The sequence below is a fragment of the Pan troglodytes genome, chromosome 19, assembly GCF_028858775.2.
Source record: "Pan troglodytes isolate AG18354 chromosome 19, NHGRI_mPanTro3-v2.0_pri, whole genome shotgun sequence".
NCBI classification, from domain to species: domain Eukaryota; kingdom Metazoa; phylum Chordata; class Mammalia; order Primates; family Hominidae; genus Pan; species Pan troglodytes.
Genome location: NC_072417.2, coordinates 62,749,147 through 62,769,341, shown reverse-complemented (window position 1 = coordinate 62,769,341; position 20,195 = coordinate 62,749,147). Strand labels below are relative to the sequence as shown.

Sequence of the window (20,195 nt, the reverse complement as noted above, 5' to 3'; positions counted from 1 at the left end):
TCTTCCCACTCAGGTGTACCCAGTTTCCTTCCATGGGAGTAACCAGCATCCCTAGAGCCTTGTGTCTTTTGGGAGATATTCTGTATGTTAAAACAAATGTATATTTTCTATTAAAAAATGGAGCTTCCTTATTTTTTAAGAGATGCATATTATTACATTATCTGTATCATAGTTTATTTAATCCACTGTTGATGAACTTTTAGGTTATTTCCATTTTCACGTGTTTTATAAATAGTCCCCACAGTGAAAAACCTTTTATATTTGTCATTTAAAACATATCAGTAGGGATACATTTCTAGAAGTGAAATTGCTGGATTAAAGGGGATGCACATTTTTTACTTTGATAGACATTGCCCTTCACAGAGATTGTAACAATTTATACACCAACCAGAAATGTTTTCTTTACCCTGGGTAAGTGTTATCAAACATTTTGATCTTTGCCAATTCAGTGGGTGAATCAATGTGTGATTTAATTTGCATTTTTATCTTGAATGAGAGTTGAACATCTTTTCATATATTTAAGAACCATTGGGTATTTCCATTTCTGTACACCGTTGGTTGTTCTTTGCCCATTTTTCTGTAAGGCTGTGGACTTTTTTCTTGATCTCTAGATTCACTTGGTATCGGTAATCCCCTTATAGGTGCAGTGTAAGAATTTAAAAAATGAAAACAGGCTGGGCACAGTGGTTCATGCCTATATTCCCAGTGCTTTGAGAAGCCAAGGCAGGAGGATTGCCTGGGGCCAAGAGTTTGAGACCAGCCTAGGCAACATAGCAAGACTCTGTCTATACAAATTTTTTTAAAAAAAAATTTAAAAGAAAGAAAACAAACAAAAAAACAGGCATCTTTAATTTGTAAAGTTTTACAAAGCATGAACCTGATAAAAGACATAAGAGAACCTCAGTCTTTCCTTTGCTGATTGAGGTCTGTCTGAAGCCCTGAGTTTCATTTTAAGCAGTGTCTCTAAAAATTTTTTAAGTATATTTAGTATTTTGTTGGACTAGATTGAACTGCAGAAAGTTTACTCATAACAAATATTCAAAAGTCATTTAAACCTTGCAACAGTAGAAGTCAGTATGACCTGTAATAACTACCCTTGGGGTAATGAGAAAGAAAAGATTACCTCCTGGGCTGTGTATGATTGAGCACACTGTAACAGAAGAAACAAAAGGCTCCTTTTGGTCACATTAGTTTCTCAAAAATTAGTATACAAAAGTCTTACAGTTTTTTTGTTTGTTTGTTTGTTTTTGCAATTGTCATCAATCTTTTTGGCATCTTCTGTTTTGGAAAACGCAAACATCTCGGGTTGAAAATAGTTATGACACTGGGGCTTTTCTTTACTTGGAAACTGTACAAAGCTTTAAACCAGAAGAAAGCAGAGAGAGAGGCTTTTAAAAAGTCCCTAACAGACCATTCTCTGGTCTGTTCCCAGCCATCTAGCTTGTACATGCTGTGTATTATGTTGAACCACATGAAATTGCTGATATTCAACTATTTTTGTCATATAAAACAACAGTTTCATGATTCAATCTAATATCTTCACAATCTTGTTCCTGTCATCTTAAAACTGATGGATATAAGTAAGGCTAGTTCATAGATATCATGTATGAGATTCATGCCTCTCTCTCTGTTAACTGGTTGATTTTATTTTAATTCTCTGGATAAGTAGATTAGACTGATGATGGAGAAATGCTCATGGGAAATAAGGGAAAGATTTAAAAAGTGACTGCACAAGCTGTCTGTGTAACACTTTTCAGAGGGTGTTCTAGCCTAGTTCTGTAAATACTGCAAAATAAACTATTGGGACATTTTCCTTTATTGTACAGGGAATTTGTCTTCTATCTTGAAAGAATTCTGATTATGCAAGAGTTTAGTTCAGATTAGTTACTGATTTTTGTTTTCAAAATGAAATTATAACAAGGCTTTCTCCTCTTGTAGAATAAATATATACTTGATACTGGATGAAAAACTCAGTTTTACCAGGACCGGGATTAGAGGTACCGGGCTGGGAGTTTTGGGCTTTGTAATATAATTTATCTGAAATAACAAATTATTCTCATTACATTGCAAATCTGATATACTCAGCATTGTTCAAAGGGCTGTTTTAGAGATACGTGAAAAAAAACCAGAAAACTTAATGAACTTGAATGCAACTGGATGAGTGTTTCAGTCATCAGAGTATTTTTTTTTTTTTTTTTTTTTTGAGATAGAGTCTTGCTGTGTTGCAGGCTGGAGTGCAGTGGCACCACCTCGGCTCTCTGCAACCTCTGCCTCCCAGGTTCAAGCGATTCTCCTGCTTCAGCCTCTTGAGTAGCTGGGATTATAGGCACGTGCCACCACGCACGGCTAATTTTTGTGTTTTCAGTAGAGACGGGGTTTCGCTATGTTGGTCAGGCTGGTCTTGAATTCCTGACCTCATGATCCGCCCACCTCGGGCTCCCAAAGTACTGGGATTACAGGTGTGAGCCACCACGCCTGGCCTTCATCAGAGTATTTGTACTGAATTCCTTGAGTTCCAGGCAGGCTGTGCTAGGTGATAAGGGATAGATAGAATAGTTGCAGGTTCTGTTTAAGGAGCTTAAAGTCTACAGGAGTCAGCAGAAGTGTTCATAAGTATAAAAGAAGGCAGGAAAGAAGTGCACCGTAGGTTCAGTTGAAAGCATTATCTGTGCATCACGACAGCATTACAGGTTGAATATCCACTTATCGGAAATGGTTGGGACCAGAGTGTTTTGGATTTCAGATTTTTCCAGATTTTTTGGAATAGTTTTGTTACGTACTTACTGGTTCAACATTCCTAATCTGAAATCCAAAGTGTTCCAACGAGCATGTCATGTCAGTGCTCAAAAACTTTTGGATTTTGGAACTTTTCAGAGCAGGGATACTCATCTGTAATTCGTTTTTTTCTTTTTGTCCTTCTGTCCTCCAAAGTTTAATATTCTAGTTAGAAATTATATTGTTGGCTTGAATCACATCAAAACTGGTTAATGACTTCATAGTCTTATAATACCCACTAGAAAGCATTCCATTAGAGATTTTTATTAGTTGCTAGCTGATACTACCTTCGTTGGAAATTAAGCAGTATTACAGTTGACAGAGATATTTTAAAGTGCATTTTTAAATGTAACTCGAAGAGGTCTGTTCTCACAGGTCAGAATTTAATAGAGTAAGCAGGAAAATAAATGGTGGTATATGTTCAGCCTCAGAGTTTGAGCGTACTAGAAAGTTTGGTAAGCTTTGGAAAATAAATTTCTCAATAGAGAATGCAGACAGACTGTCTTAACTTGTTTGAAGGCAGGAGCAATATATTTTGGCTTTAGCTGTCTGCTGCAGAGGTTCTTGAACTCTAACCCTCAGGTAGGTCTCCTCTTTTCTAAAATTTTTTTCTGCTGGTCATCTGCAGCAGTTGGCATGAAGTGCTAGAGAGTTCATGTAGCACTAGGCTACTTTGCTGATGAATACTTTGCCCATAGTTCCTGCTACGAGTGAAATTAATTAGACTTGTGCTGTCCTAGTCAATTTCCTTTCCAGCAGGTTGTTTGGTTAGAGCTCCTCAGAGTCTGAGACAGATTCTCCAGTTCTGCTGGCTGTGAGGTTAGAGATTTTTAAAAATTAGAAGAAGGGAAAAGATGTAGCTACAAAATAAGTCAGAAGCAAAAAAAGGTGGGAAAAAATGGTCAAGATCAAAGTAGTAGTTTCTTTTTTCTGGTTATAATAATGAACCAAGGATGAGTAACAACAATTAAGGCATTAAAATAAACCAGTTATTAAAATTTGGCCTTTTCCTGGGCTTAGATAATTCATAAATTGTTCATTGTTAGATCAGTTTGAAGTTTTTTTAACCTCAAAATAAGTTCAAATTGGTATTTTAGGATTACTCAGTGTAGAGCTGTGCCTATAATCCACCTCTCCAGAGCCAAATTTTTTGTTCTTAACTAACGCATAAAATCAAACCTTCATTGCCACCCTGTCCCAAAGTAGGAATTTTGAAATTTCATTCTGGCCATTAATGATAATTGGGATTTGTAAAACTAGCTCATTTATACTTACTTGTTAATGGAAAAATAAAACAGTTCTTTAAGAATGTGTTTTCCATCAAATGCAAGCCTATCTTGGAGGTGACCACAGTAGCATTTGGCTTCTTTTCTTCATGTTATCATGGAATCATAAATTGCACAAGCCAGGGAGGCCCAAATGCCACTGCAGTGCTTAGGTTGCTAGCTTAAGTGAGACAGCACACCATGTTAGCTTCATTTGTGATTTCACAGATTCTTTAATTGTAAATTCCTGGCCGGGCGTGGTGGCTCATGCCTTTAATCCCAGCACTTTGGGAGGCCGAGGTGGGCAAATCACGAGGTCAGGAGATCGAGACCATCCTGGCTAACATGGTGAAACCCTGTCTCTACTAAAAATACAAAAAATTAGCTGGGCATGGTGGCGGGTGCCTGTAGTCCCAGCAACTCAGGAGGCTGAGGCAGGAGAATGGCATGAACCCGGGAGGCGGAGCTTGCAGTGAGCCAAGATCGCCACTGCGCTCCAGCCTGGGCGACAGAGAAAGATTCCGTCTCAAAAAAAAGGAAATTCCTGTAAGATAGTGTTTATGACCATGGGAATAACATCTCATTCCATTTATGAGTATTACTCTGTGAAAGTGCAACTGTAGGTTATTAATCTCCTTGTTTATTATTTAAGTAGTCAGTGAATATTTGTGAGTTGAGTTATTGTGTGATTTGTTGTTACTTTTTTTTTTTCCTCTGTCTCCCAGGCTAGAGTGCAATGGTGACATCTTGGCTCACTGCAACCTCCACCTCCACCTCCTGGGTTCAAGCTACTCTCTGTCTCAACCTCCCAAGTAGCTGGGATTACAGGCACGCATTATCACACCCGGCTAATTTTTGTATTTTTAGTAGAGATGGGGTTTCGCCATGTTGGCCAGGCTGATCTCGAACTCCTGACCTCAGGTGACCCGCCTGCCTTGGCTTCCCAAAGTGCTGGGATTACAGGCATAAGCCACCATGCCCAGCCTGTTGTTACTTGTTATACCTCTTTCTGCAGAGGATTTGAGGCAGATTCCAAAAATACTTAACATATAAAAGATTAAAAGTTGAGAGAATTATAGCAAAGGGAATAATTAAGAAAATAAAACTATTATAGAATGAACTATAATAAAACTATTATAGAATGATCCTGTATAAAATATAGCATCTAAAGCAGGCATATGGGCTTATAGTTTTAAAAGATGAGTCACAAACTTGTCTCAGGATTTCTTAGTAGCCAAGCAAGGAGGGCAACATGATCAGTTATAAGATTCATATTGTTTGGCCTTTGAAAACAAACTAGGTGTTCAGGAAATTTCTCCCTTGTATATTATAAACCAGAGATGTGTGATATAATGGAATATATCCTTACACAATTGCTCCAATATCAAAACGATAAAAATAAAGCAGAACACTACAAAAAGTAGTTTATACCCAAGTACCTGTCATCCCTAATTAACAGATATTTGTATTATCATATTTTCTTTGTATCCTTATTTTAAAAGAATCGCAAGAGATAAACTTGAAGCATCTTATATTATTTTCCCAGTCTCCTTCTCCTTCCTTCCCTCTCCCAGTATGAAACTGATATATAGGCTGTCAAGGCTGTTTGTTGTTGTTGTTGTTGTTGTTGTTGTTTACTTTTACTGTATCGTATATCTGTAAATAATATATAAACCTTAAATATGCATAAATAATATACTGTACATGTCATTCCTAAACTTGCTTTTTTTAATTAGCTCCATGTTTGATGTCCATGGTGCTGTAGATCTAGTTCTTTTATTTTATTTTATTTTTTGAGATGGAGCTTTGCTCTTGTTGCCCAGGCTGGAGTGCAATGGTGCGATCTCGGCTCACCACAACCTCCACCTCCCAGGTTCGAGCGATTCTCCTGCCTCAGCCTCCGGGGTAGCTGGGATGACAGGCGCATGCCACCACAGCCAGCTAATTTTGTGTTTTTAGTAGAGACAGGGTTTCTCCATGTTGGTCAGGCTGGTCTCGAACTCCCAACCCCAGGTAATCCTCCCACCTCAGCCTCCCAAAGTGCTGGGATTACAGGCGTGAGCCACCGTGTCCAGCCTAGTTCATTAATTTTAAATTCTGAAGTATAGTTTTCTATTATATGGAAATAATACAAATTAGTTACTATTCCCCTACTAAAGATTTTCAGTGTGTTTCTAGTTTTCACTGTTATTAATGGTGCCGCATTGAAAACCCTTGTCTGTATCTTGTGCCCACGTGTAGCGTTTCTCTAGGACAGCAGTTCTCAAAGGATCATCTGGGAACTTGTTAGAAATGCAAACTTGGGCCCATCCCAAATCTCTGAATCAGAAACTCTGGGGGTGGGGCCAGCAATCTGTTTAAAAGGAGATTGTGGTGCACTCTACACTTCAGAATCACAGCTCTAGCACATGTATCGTTAAAAGTGGAGTTACTAAGTTTTAGGGTACATGTATTTTCCACTGTACTAGATAACACCCAATTGATTTCACAGAAATAATTTATATATCAATTTTTTATTAAGTCCCTTTGTCATGTGTTACAAGCTTTTTTTTTTTTTTTTTTTTAGTTTGTCTTTTGGCTTTGTTTATGGTGCTTAAAAATTGTAACCAAATTCACCAATTAAAAAAAATTGTGGCCAGGTGTAGTGGCTCATCCCTGTAATCCTAGCACTTTGGGAGGCCAAGGTGGGCATACTGCTTGAGTCCAGGAGTTCAAGACCAGCCTGGGCAACATGGCAAAACCCTGTCTCCACAAAAAAATACAAAAAATTAGCAAGGTGGTATGGTGGTGCACGCCTGTAGTCCTAGCTACTCAGGAGGCTGAGGTGGGAGGATTGCTTGAGCCTGGGAGGCAGAGGTTGTAGTGAGCCAAGATTGCGCCACTGTGCTGCAGCCTGGGTTACAAAGTGAGACCCTGTCTCAAAAAAAATAGTAAAAATTGTATATATTTGAGGTATGCAGCATAATGTTTTGATTTGCATATGCATAGTGAAATGATTACTATAATCAAACCAATTAACATATCCATTATCTGACAGTTACCGTGTGTGTGCGCGCGCGCGCGCGCATGCGCACGTGTTCCCGCGTAGGTGGTAAAAGCACCTAAAATCTCTTCTGGCAAACTTCCATTATACAATACAATATTATTAAGTATAGCCCTCATGTTGTACAGTAGATCTCTAGATGAATTCATCCTACCCATCTGCAACTTTGTACCCCTTGACCTACATCTCCCCAGTCCCACTCCCTCATCCCCAAGTTCACCAGTTTTTTTAATGGCTTTGGTATTTAGAAAGGCTTTTGGAGGGAAGAATTTTGAGTTGGATTTGATTTGCTACTGAGACACCCCATTGAGATATATAACAGTTATTGGAGAATGGTCTGAGGCTTATGAGAGAGGTGAGAGTTGTAGAGATTTGGAAAACTTGTATAAAGGTAGAAATTTGACATTGTTGGGATGGATGAAATTGCCATAAAGATATGTCTGACTGGTGAAAAAACAAAAAATTGACACAGAGAATGTAGATTGAGAAAATGATTGAGGATTAAATGATGGGGAGCAACAGTGGACGAAGATAATCTAGTAAAGGAGACTGAGGAATGATCACAAAACAGAGCAAGGAGAAGAATCTGAAATATCGAGTGATGACAGGAATGTAAGCAGGGAGAGATCACGAATGCTGCAGAGAAAGGAATACATCTAAGAAAGGTGTAAAAATATTCCCCTTCAAGAGAGCAGCTAGCAATGGGTTGAGGAATAGAAGATTCCTTAAGTTTGCAGTGAAGCATAGGAGAAGATGAAGCAAACTTAGAGAGGGTAACAAGGTCATTTTGCTTTAGGAGTAGAGTATTTTTACCCCAAAGGAAGGAGCCCATGGCAAGTTATGTCTGGTGTTAATGATGCTGTCTCCTCTTCAGGCAGCCTTTTCGTAGATATACTTTAAATACCCTTTGAATAAATTCATTCAGCAATAGAGTTATTGAGTATTGTGCAGAGGTATAGGGTGATATAATTGTGACTAGGTGACTACTTTACATTAGATAGTCTTCTCTGATGTTAACATTTAAATTTAGGACCTCGGCTGGGTGCGGTGGCTCACGCCTGTAATCCCAGCACTTTGGGAGGCCAAGGAGGGTGGATCACCTGAGGTCGAGAGTTCAAGACCAGCCTGACTAACATGGAGAAACCCCGTCTCTGCTAAAAATACACAATTAGTCAGGTGTGGTGGTGCATGCCTATAATCCCAGCTACTCGGGAGGCTTAGGCAGGAGAATCACTTGAACCCAGGAAAGGCGGAGGTTGCGGTGAGCCGAGATCGCACCACTGCACTCCCGTCTGGGCAACAAGAGCGAAACTCTTATCAGGAAAAAAAAAAAAAAATGTTAGGACCTCAGTGGTAAGGAGCCACTCAAACAATGTGGAGACAAAATTTCCAGCCTCTATCAGGTCAAACAATAGTTAGGATCGTATCTTAATAATCTAATAAAGTTTTCTTGCTTCTTGGATCTGACCAGGGTGAAGAGGGAACAGAAATCTTTGCCCCCTGACTTTGGAAATCTCGTTTAACCTTCAAACTGGCGATGTCAAGGGTTCCAAGTCCTCCACCTCCGGCAGAAATGTCGAGTGGCCCCGTAGCTGAGAGTTGGTGCTACACACAGGTAAGTTGAAGTTTTCAGCCTGTGAATCTTGCATCTGGGGAGGATTTGGTGGACGAAAGGAGTAGGATTGCTTTTCTACATTGGGCTTCTTGCTTTCTCTGGAACATAACTGCCAAAGAGCAGATAGATAAGATACTTGTTAGCCTCAGGTTCCTTAGTTTTCCATGTGGAATCTAAATTCCCTAGGCTAGTGTTTTTCAGTGGAGGTTGAAAGGGGGAATCTTTGAAACTAGATCTGCTTACATTGCCCTTGATGAAAGTGTGTTCTGAGTTTCCTCTGCTGGGGAAACAAGTTTGAGATGTGCAACCCCAGGCAGTGACATCAACATTTTAATAACAGAGACCCATTTTAAGTACGGTTTTATCATATGCTTTCCCAGCCCTGTCCATGGTGGTGGTGGGTTTTTTGTTTTTTGTTTTTCCTATATGTTTCTCTCACTTTCCATCCAGTGTTCTCAGCAGCTGAAAAAAGTTATAAAAGCTATTGGTCAGTGTGAGATTTCTTAAAATGTGGATGAGGAACATAAGGTGAGAAAAACCTGAAAACTGCTATCTTCCTATCAGGATCATGCAGAGGGAGGGAGGGGAAATGATAATCTGCCCTTCATCCTGTTTTTCCAGGTTGTCCACTTCCTATTTAATTGCTTCCTGTTTTTCTATCAACAGATCAAGGTAGTGAAATTCTCCTACATGTGGACCATCAATAACTTTAGCTTTTGCCGGGAGGAAATGGGTGAAGTCATTAAAAGTTCTACATTTTCATCAGGAGCAAATGATAAACTGAAATGGTGAGGAAGAATACATCTAACTGTAAAAATTTTTCTGAAGTTGTCTGTTTTGTTTGGTTTTATGGGACACTGACAAGAATGTAATTTCCATGAAGGCCAGGACTTTTGTTTTGTTCTTACTGTATTTCCCAGTGCCTAGCACAGTGCCTGGCACATAATAGGTACTCACTAAATGTTTGTTGAACTAATTCAATGAGTATATCAGAAATCAGCAAACTCAAGCTATAGGGTAATGTAAATAAATAAAGAAAGCCAGTGTTATAAATGATATCCATAAATGGAATGACTGGTGACTGCTTGGCAAACTAGTGAGTGTTCTTCTAAAAGAGGTGCTGGCTACTCAGCTCCAGCTAACTATAGCTATGCATGAGTAAGGGCTGACCCTTGCCAGATTTTCTGATTTTTCAAGAAAAGCAAGAAATCTAGATTTTAACATAAAAATCTCTTTACTTTTAAATTGCCTGCTTTTAAACAAGAAAGGGGATTTATTTGCTTATGTAACTGTATTGACAGGGTATAGGATGGGTTTGAAGGTAGCTTGATCCAGCAAGCCAGTGGTTAGAGTAAGAACACCATCTCTGCCCCGGCCCTGTTCTCCACGCTCTTGGACATCTCAGGTCTGGCTTCTCTTGTGCTTAAGGGATAACTGGCAGTACCAATTGGTATAATCTACTACATGCTAGCAAAAGTCTTTGAGCTTTCTCTGAACTGTGTGGCCAGGAATATGTCGTACATGCACCAATTGTTTTACGTTTGCATTCCCTGAACCAATCCCTGGAGCAGGGAAAATATGATCCAGGAGTGAGGATCAGTCTCATTCAGACTATGTGTCATCTTGCCTGAGGAGCAGGCAGTTGAGGATACAACCATATACCCACTGCAAAGACCAAAACGCATGTCTCTGAACCACCAGTTTTGACCTCTGATAACCCACCAAAACTTATTTTTTCATTCATTTAGTATTTTTTGGCTATATATTGTGCATTTTACTACTAAGTGTTGAGAGAGATGTTTATTCTTAGACATTGTATTTAAATCCTCATCATTAGCAAGGTGTATAGTAATGTATGTAGTATATGCACTCCCTAGAGAGACACTGGATTGGGCCACCTGTTTGAGAGAGGTGCAATAATACAGATAAGGCTTAAGGATACATATGACCTGTGTATTGCATGTGGTAGAAGCAGTGCCTGAAACCCATGCATTTGACTAATGACATTTACAACTTAGTTGAACCTATTCTGTCTGAATTTTGTTTTGATCTCTCCGTAACAGATTGGCATCTCTAACACTATTTAGAAGTCTGGCCTGGAATTCTGTGCTGCATAATGATAATTTACTTTTGTCTGTGCTTCCTTCATATTGCCTCTTTTATTTTAGTCTTAGAATATTGTTGCCAGATTGGTAAAATATCTATAAAAGATTATGTATATTATTATCTATAAAAGATTGTTCACACTTTTTTTTTTTTTTTGAGACAGAGTCTCACTCTATCGCCCAGGCTGGAGTGCAGTGGCACAATCTCGGCTCACTGCAACCTCTGCCTCCTGGGTTAAAGTGATTCTCCTGCCTCAGCCTCCAGAGAAGCAGGGATTACAGGTGCCCGCCAGCACGCCTGGTATTTTTAGTAGAGACAGGATTACACCATGTTGGTCAGGCCATTCTCGAACTTAAGTGATCTGCCTGCCTTGGCCTCCCAAAGTGCTGGGATTACAGGCATGAGCCACCGTGCCTGGTCCACACATTTCTTTTTTTTTTCTTTTTCTTTTTTGAGATGGAGTTTCGTTCTTGTTACCCAGGCTGGAGTGCAGTGGTGTGATCTCAGCTCACTGCAACCTCTGCCTCCCAGGTTCAAGCAATTCTCCTGCCTCAGCCTCCTGAGTAGCTGGGATTACAGGCGCCTGCCACCACGCCCAACTAGTTTTTTTCTTTATTTTTTATTTTTAGTAGAGACGGGGTTTCACCACGTTGGCCAGGCTGGCCTCGAAGTCCTGACCTCAAGTGATGCGCCCGCTTTGGCCTCCCAAAGTGCTGAGATTACAGGGGTGAGCCACCGCACCCAGCCTGTTGTTTACTTTTTAAAAGGTGACCCATTTTGCTTTACGAAAGTGGTTCCCAGCCAGGTGTGGTTGCTTATTCCTGTAATCCCAGCACTCTGGGAGGCTGAGGCAGACGGATCGCTTGAGCTCAAGCATTCAAGACCAGCCTGGGCAATATGGCGAAACCCCATCTCTACAAAAATTAGCTGGCCATGGTGGTGCACATCTGTAGTCCCCGCTACTCAGGAGGCTGGGGTGGGAGGATCACCTGAGCCCAGGGAGATCGAGGTTGCAGTAAGCCATGATCATACCACTGCACTCCAGCCTGGACGATAGAGTAAGACCATGTCTCAAAAAAAAAGAGAAAAAAGTTGTTCCCAACTAGTCATTCTACTGAATTATATTCTTCTATGGGGCCTGCATTTGTTTTTTAAACATCTCCCTCTCTTGAGTCTGATTTCCAGTTCTATCAAAATGGATGCTTTTGACATTTTTTTTTTTTTCTATCTGTTTTGGACAGGTGTTTGCGAGTAAACCCCAAAGGGTTAGATGAAGAAAGCAAAGATTACCTGTCACTTTACCTGTTACTGGTCAGCTGTCCAAAGAGTGAAGTTCGGGCAAAATTCAAATTCTCCATCCTGAATGCCAAGGGAGAAGAAACCAAAGCTATGGGTAAATGTTCTCCTCTTTGTTCAACTCTTAAGTTTCACATCCAGAAGTTTCCTACACTGACAAGTTGTGGCTTTGATCTGGTTTTTGCGTAACCTTAAATATGACTTTTTTTTTTCCCACCCCAGAGAGTCAACGGGCATATAGGTTTGTGCAAGGCAAAGACTGGGGATTCAAGAAATTCATCCGTAGAGATTTTCTTTTGGATGAGGCCAACGGGCTTCTCCCTGATGACAAGCTTACCCTCTTCTGCGAGGTGAGTCCTTGTATTCTGCTGAGACTAGCAGTTCCCAGATCTGATGAGTATTGGTAGACTTAATTATATTGTATCAGGGATGTAGAGTAAGAAAAAAACCCCAAGTGGAGTAGTGCTGCACAAATGTTATTTATGTGACTGATTGAGCTACCTGATGATTTCAAGGTTGTTGGGCATCTCAGCTTTCCACTTGTTACTGTTCTTAAAAACAAAGGTTGTATGTATGCTACCTTGGTATGTGTCAGTTTTAAGTTGCTTGGGTCAGGAGTTTTCACTGTGGGATTTTTTTCAGATAGCATTTGAAAGGACTGTCACATCAAGCTAAATATGTGTATCTGTTGTTTATACTTTCTGGCTCCTTAAGTGTGAGGGCCATGTGTGTTTGCAGATTACTTACCTTTTCTGCTCTTTGAACTAGATTCTTATCAAGAGTTGAGGCCTATGGTTTGTCTTGCTGGAGTAATTGTGAAATAAGAAGGTGAGAACCATTTTTTTTCTAGGGTGAAGGCTATGTAAAGCTCTCTAACTCACAGTTAGCTCAGAGAGTTACCTGTAGTCAGTTAGGGAAGTCCTCTCACCAGTGACCTAAGAGCTTTTCCCAGGTTTACAGGAGAAGCCTTGAAATAAAATTCCCAAACCAAGAATGAGTTGGAAAGTGGTTTCTTTAATGAGTATATACTGATTAGTCATTTCATGCTGTTATGAATACATTTAGAAATACTGACAAGCTCACAGTGTAATAAATTAATAAAATCTCCAGTCAACTGGGGCATTAGTGTTCCCTGCACATAGGTTGAGGAACCACTTCCTGAGCAGCACCGCTTGATAATAATAAACAGTGTATCATCATGGGGGATGGTACAGTTGTTCCCCAATTGCCAACTCGCTCTGTCAAATAATAGGCTCACACTGTGAGTTAATGACAGTTTCAAAGGCATATCACCACCTGAGTAGCAGGGAAGGGAGTCCCTTAGGAATCTTGCCCTTTTGCAGAAAAGGCCTAGCGGTCGGTAGCAGGCTTATGTATTGCTTTCTTTCTTTCTTTTTTTTTTTTTTTTTGAGACGGAGTCTTGCTCTGTCACCCAGGCTAGAGTGCAGTGGCGCAACCTTGGCTCACTGCAACCTCTGCCTCCCAGATTCAAGTGATTCTCCTGCCTTAGCCTCCCAAGTAGCTGGGATTATAGGTGTATGCCACCAGGCCTGGCTAATTCTTGTATTTTTAGTAGGGATGGGGTTTCACCATGTTGGCCAGGCTGGTCTCGAACTCCTGACCTCAAGTGATCCGCCTGCCTCAGCCTGCCAAAGTGTTGGGATTACAGATGTGAGCCACCACGCCCAGCCAGCCTTCTGTATTGCAACAGAGTAGTTGCAAATGATTAGAAAACTTTGGAGGCAGTTTCTTATAATACCACACTAAATATGTAAAATATAGTTTGCATAATTTGGTATCCCCTCTCCTTTTTAATTACCAAGTAAAAGAAGGAAATACTAGAGTGATAGCATCTATAATAAATACATAAAATGTGGCAGTTCTTTTATGTCTGATAAACGTGGAGTGTGAATTCTGTGTAAATCTAACGTCACAGATTATACTCAGTTGCCTGAATGAAGAAATGAGAATTTAGTTGGTTTTACATGAGGTTAGATGTTATGTAAACAGATCACAGTTTGAATCTTCACCTATCTTAGAGTCTTGCATTTCAGAAAAACTTAAAAATAGTAGAAAATTCTAGTTTCTATTGGAAATGAAAGCCAATCTTTAAACTGTTCTCTGAAGAAAATCTCCCCTAAATACTGCATCTGGAAGTGTTAGGCAATACCATAACCTTTACTGCAGCTTTTTTGAGTCCACAGTGGGTCCAGCCTTTTTTCATATGCCTCCCCCTCTCTTCCCAATCCATTCCAGCTGCTCCAACCCCTGTCTTCACAGTCTTGATTTGGAAGCCAGTTGGCCTGCCCTCACTTGGCAGTCTCTTATCTTGTGGTTAAATCCGAGGCCAAGTTCCAGCTCGCTCGCTCTCTCCCTTCACTTCCCCATATGAAATTCTCTTAGGAGAAATCCTGTGGTTAAGTTTAGATGTGACTTGACTTAGATGGGAAGTGAGATGACACTTTAGAAACGAGGAGATGTTGAACAGGGAAACGTCTGCTGGGTTCTGCTGATGCCATCGGTTTCTTACCATCGAACCAGGTGTGCCATCTGTTCCTCTCACACTTCTCTGTTGGCCACAGGTGCCGAGTGTTGCTTCTCATACTTGGGCTTATGCCTAGTGAGACTTGTTTCTGTTCCAAGGCTCTCTGTGGACTTAGTAGCATTCAGCATTGCAAGACGGTTGCGTGGGGGTGTGTATTGGATGTGTGGGTTTTAAGGATGTCTGCAGCTCATCTAAGTTCTTAGCACTTTTCATAGCTAGATCATTTTTGGTGCACATTTTATCCCTTTGACCTGTTGTTTCCCTTCTATCAGTGGAATATTTATAAACACATTTGTTTTAATTCATATTTACATTTTGTTTGTTATTGGTTTGATTAGTATTTTCATATTGTTTAGAGGCTTTTATGAAGTTGATGTCCAGATAGAAATCTAGGTTCTAGTACCCCAGTGCCCCATTCGTCACTCAGCCTTTGACTCAGGCACTTCTCATTCTCATCCTGATACAATAAATACAGTTGTTTCATAGGGATTCTGGTGCTCCGAGAGGCCACAAGAGGGACTCCTATGGTGGAAGACCGAGAAGCACCCTTTTATGTTTGGCCTTTATTTCAGTGGTATTCCTGTTGTTGAATGTTTAAATGAAATTAGATTGTGGACTCTGAAAATGATGAATGGGTGGTCTTGTTTATAATGTGCCCTACATTGAGTTCACTTTCAGACAAAATCAGGCGTGTTCAGGGTGATATGACTGTAGACACTGAGATCACTTTCAGTTCTCAGTGATGTTTTACCTATTAGGAAATGTGGCAGTTCTTCCAAGTTGTTATTGCTTAGTTAACTTATTTGGAAGCATTTCCAAAGCATTTCCTGAATTGTCCCTTATTACAATCCTTTGAGCTAGGTTTAGTTCTGTTTTCTTCATTTCATGTTACAAGGGGAGAGAAGCAGTGCCTAGGGAGTCAGGAAATTTTTCCTAACATTGTGCAGCAAACTAGTGCGAGGGTCATGTTAGCTCCCTATTTTCTATCTCTAGTCTGCTGCACTACACTAAGTGGAGCTGAATGCCATTCACCCAAGGAAGCACAAACTCGGGTCCCAAGTTTTCTTGACAGAGCATTTACTTTGGTAATGAAAGAGAGAGACATAAGAGTCAGGAGTGGTGGCGCACCCCTGTGGTTCCCAGCTACTCCTGAGGCTGATGCAAGAGGATCACTTGAGCCCAGGAGATCGAGGTTGTGGTGTGCTATGATCGTGCTTGTGAATAGCCATTGCACTCCTACCTGGACAACATAATTAGTCCCTGTCTGTTAAAAAATAAATAAATAAATAAATAGAGACGTGAAGGCATGTTTAAATTCCATTTTAAATTTTCTCTTTAATAATTTGGTCCACAGAAAATCTTCATGAAATAGTTCAGCTTCTATTGACCCTTTTCTCCAGTTATTTATATTGAAAACAAATAGCCATTAGCAATAAAGAAGCATTGTATTCCAACTTTACCATATATGCCTTTGACAGGTAGATAATCCCAGAACCTCTTTGTCATGTTGTAACTAAAGATGAAATATGAAATAACATATAAATGTGAAATATCCAGACACTAATTGACTTTATTTTAATTTTTTAAGAGATGGGATCTTGATCTTGCCCAGGCTGGAGTGCAGTTGCTTAATCATAGCTCACTATAACCTGTAATCCCAGCACTTTCGGAAGCCAAGGTAGGAGGATCATTCAAGCCCAGAAGTTCGAGACCAGCCTGGGCAACATAGTGAGACCCTGTCTCTACAAAAAATTTAAAAATTAGCCAGGTATGATGGCACATGCCTGTAGTCCTAGCTACTTGGGAGGGTGAAGCAGGAGGATTGCTTAAGCCCAGGAGTTGGAGGCTACAGTGAGCTGTGATCACACCGCTACCACTGCACTCCAGCCTGGGCAACAGAGGGAGACCCTGTCTCTAAATTTTTTAAACTAATAGTTTTATACACACACACACACACACACACACACACACACACACACACACACACACTTCATAGCCTGGGAATAGGTATTTTTGCTAAATTTTAAATAAATGAATCTATTCATTTTTACCTTTTTATCCTTTATTGGATTATTTGAATATATTATTTGTACTGGATGAAAATACCAATATTTGCTTGTTCTTGACCTACACAAATGGTGATTCAATAGGTAACATCATTGTAGGTTATAAAGCATGAGAATATACTAAACCCACCACTCAACCTAAAAATATGACCAATAACTTGGAACTAACCTGTAATGCTTCTCCCCAATCCCTAAGATTTGTTTCCCCACTCAGAGGATGATAAATAGCTATTTTGAATTTTATGTTATCATGCACTTGTTTATTATTTGTATGTCTGAATAATATATTGTTTAGGTTACTTGTTTTGGAGCTTTATAAAAATGGTGTCAGACTGTATGTAGTCATCTAAGATTTGCTTTTTCACATTATGTTTCTAAAATTTATATAACTATACTTCATCCATATTTAGTGCTGTATATAATAGTCTTGTGTGAATGTATAATTTATTCATTCTTTTGTTGATGGACATTTAGGTTGTTGCTAATCTTTTGCTAGTAGAAATAGTGCTCCTGTTGTAAATAATTTGTAGGCAGTGTCTGTTTTTCCTAGATTGTTTTAATTATATAGAAGTTAAAAAATGTATTTCCCTGGGTTTTACTTTATGTATAGATGAAATGTACAAGAATTGGCACAATCTTTAGTTTTTTATGAAATTTGTTTTTTTAAGAAAAGGATTGACTTTAAAAGTGAGACCCTTTTACAACTTGAAGTTAAGGAGATTATACAGCCTTCCTGAGACATTTTCATGCAGTCATTTATAAGATGACATAAATGTCACAGTCACGTCATCTTCACAGCTGCAGTTCTGAATGAGTCTCCCCAGTCAACTTCATAGGCATTAAAAAAAATCTTTAGTTTTTCTCAGAATGGTCTCATTTTAGCATCATCATTTGCAGAGGAAAACAATCCCTTTCTAAGTTAAAAGTTTGGGCTCTGAAGACTCATTTGTGAATGCCATTTAGAATTTATTTTTAATTAAGCGTATTTAATGTTGGTGAGAGGTGCCAGACATTCAGAGCTCTGGAGACTCCAGGCATCTATATATCTACAGAACAAGCCTGGCTCAGACAATAAAGGTACATTCTCTTTTCTGCTGTGTTCCTGTCTGTGTCCAGAGAGAGGAATTGCCCCAGTGAGAGATGTCACAGCCTTTGGGCCCCACTCATTACCACATGTGCATCTAACCAGCAGAAGGCCCACTGGTAACTATGGTTTGATTATGTGAAATTCAGTTTAGCTCTTCTTGCCAATTCATTTCACCCAGTCTACTAAATTGCCATCAAGTGTTAATGACTTTGGGCTCCTGTCAACCTGGTTTAATTCAAGCTAGGAACCCAGTGCCAAAAGCATTCTCCATTCCCTTCATTGGCCATCCCAGGAGATTCCTGCCTTTCCCTGTGAGAAAGTTGGATTTAATTGGTCTTTTCCTTTTTTTTTTTTTTTTTAATTAGTATTTTAGAGCTATAACTGAGAACAGGCAACTTCTACTTTCGGTGTTAATGTTATGTCAAAGAAGTGAGGGTATTAATATGAGAAAGTGGCAGAAGCAAATTAGAGGTCTTATAAAGGACAAGAGAGAATCTCTATGGGATGGTTTGTACTGTGTCCTAGGCTATTAAAATAATGTTATAATCTGGCTCTGATAAATGTGATACTAATGCCAAGTATATTCATAATTGATTAACTTGGCTGTTTCATTGCCCAAGACCATAACAGCTAGTTTTAAACAAATGAATAAATTTCTTGACCTGATAGTAAATGTCTCACTCCTGCACAGAAGGAACTACAGGTCATTAACTTTGCCTCTGGGCTTATGACTGCGTTTAAGGGATGACTTGCATCTTGAAGGTTAAAAGAAATCTGGGTCATTAAGGATGTTCCTAAGCTGTCTTTCTCATCTTACTGTTAGGAATAGCAAGAGTGGGGAGCTAATTCTCAAGGTTTGTGAGTTCTGCTTTGAATTTAACTTTTCCAACAGAATGTGATGTAGGAGATGAAGCATAACAACGATTGTTAGGCAGATCACTGATCTGCAGTGTCCTATCTACAGTTGGGCAACTGACATTTATTTTATGATGTTGTATGATTTATAAATCCTTGTATTTGGTACCCTAACAGATTTATCTGAGTTTTACTGACTCACCTAGAAGTTAACTTGGTTTTTTATCTAGGCTGAACTGGTTAAAACATGCTTCTGCTGAAGCCATAGTGGGAAGTTGGGATTCCTTTATAAACCTATTGTCATCATTATCTTCCAAAGCTATAAGTGCATGTGTAGCTACAGCCAAGCATCTTGTATGTCATTATCACGACTGACTAAAGGTATAAAAGTGTGGGATACTCACCCAGTTTTCACTACTAGAAAGATCTTCCAAGTCTGGTCCTTACTGACAGTGGGTCAATAATGTCATGTTCATTAAACTAATATTTTTGAAGAAGTGCCAGTTATTTACCAGGCTCTGTAGAAGATGCGTTTTATGTGCATGTTCTCGACCTAACTAAAATAACGTCTTTTAGGCTTCAGTTATTAGATTTGGCGAGGTGCAGTGGCTCATGCCTATAATCTTAGCACTTTGGGAGGCCAAGGATGGAGGATCACTTTGAGCCCAGGAGTTCAAGATCATCCTGGGCAACATAGTGAGACCTTGTCTCTGTAAACAAATAAAAAATTAGTCAGATGTAGTGGCATGCACCTGTAGTCCCAGCTACTCCAGAGGCTAGAGTAGAAGGATCACTTGAGCCTGGGAGGTCAACGCTGCAGTGAGCCATGATCATGCTACTGGACTCCATCCTGGGTGACATAGTGAGACTCTGTCTCAAAAAAAAAAAAAAAAAAGTGATCAGATTCTTGTCTCTAGAGTTTAATTTAAATGGTAGTATTTATAGGAGTTCTTTGTATTGAACTTAAGGCAGAATAAGGTAAATACTTGAGGTTTAACATTTGTTTCTGTTAGTTTTGTCTCTCTGGCACCTTTGCCCAGGTTTGTAGTCCAAGGGAGGTGAAGCTTATTAGAAACTGGGGGAAAAAGAGATTTGTGGGGCTCTCTTCCTATTGTCCTGAGATGGTATAGAATAAGTCTGATTGTGACAGAAAAGGAGTTACTTGATCCAGGGATAAAGCCTTGATTTGTGGAGGTGGTTTCAAGATAATATGATTAATATTAGTATCTGAATGTACTACAGCAGTTAGGTAAAAGTCGTCTCTCTATCTGCTGGCAAAAAAATTCCTGGTAACAAAAGCTTGGCTTGTGTTTCCTTGTCTTTCACAGGTGAGTGTTGTGCAAGATTCTGTCAACATTTCTGGCCAGAATACCATGAACATGGTAAAGGTTCCTGAGTGCCGGCTGGCAGATGAGTTAGGAGGACTGTGGGAGAATTCCCGGTTCACAGACTGCTGCTTGTGTGTTGCCGGCCAGGAATTCCAGGCTCACAAAGCTATCTTAGCAGGTTGGTATTTATTCATGAGGAATTTTATAGTTTTGG

The 20,195-nt window shown here is 39.7% G+C and overlaps 1 protein-coding gene across 5 annotated transcripts in view; it reads left to right on the top strand.

Moving 5' to 3' along the window:
* SPOP (speckle type BTB/POZ protein) overlaps positions 1-20,195 on the top strand; it is a 79,009-nt gene that overhangs the window by 46,887 nt on the left and 11,927 nt on the right. For 4 of the 5 annotated variants that reach the window (XM_001168235.5, XM_001168317.5, XM_054671120.2 and 1 more), the window contains 5 exons: positions 8,555-8,698; positions 9,365-9,486; positions 12,046-12,197; positions 12,323-12,450; positions 19,982-20,159. In XM_001168235.5, coding sequence (XP_001168235.1) covers positions 8,621-8,698; positions 9,365-9,486; positions 12,046-12,197; positions 12,323-12,450; positions 19,982-20,159 — 658 coding nt within the window. In that variant the 5' untranslated portion in view covers positions 8,555-8,620. Of the gene's footprint in view, positions 1-1,938; positions 1,998-8,554; positions 8,699-9,364; positions 9,487-12,045; positions 12,198-12,322; positions 12,451-19,981; positions 20,160-20,195 lie in introns of those variants that run through there. The other variant, XM_054671121.2, reaches the window with a different exon arrangement.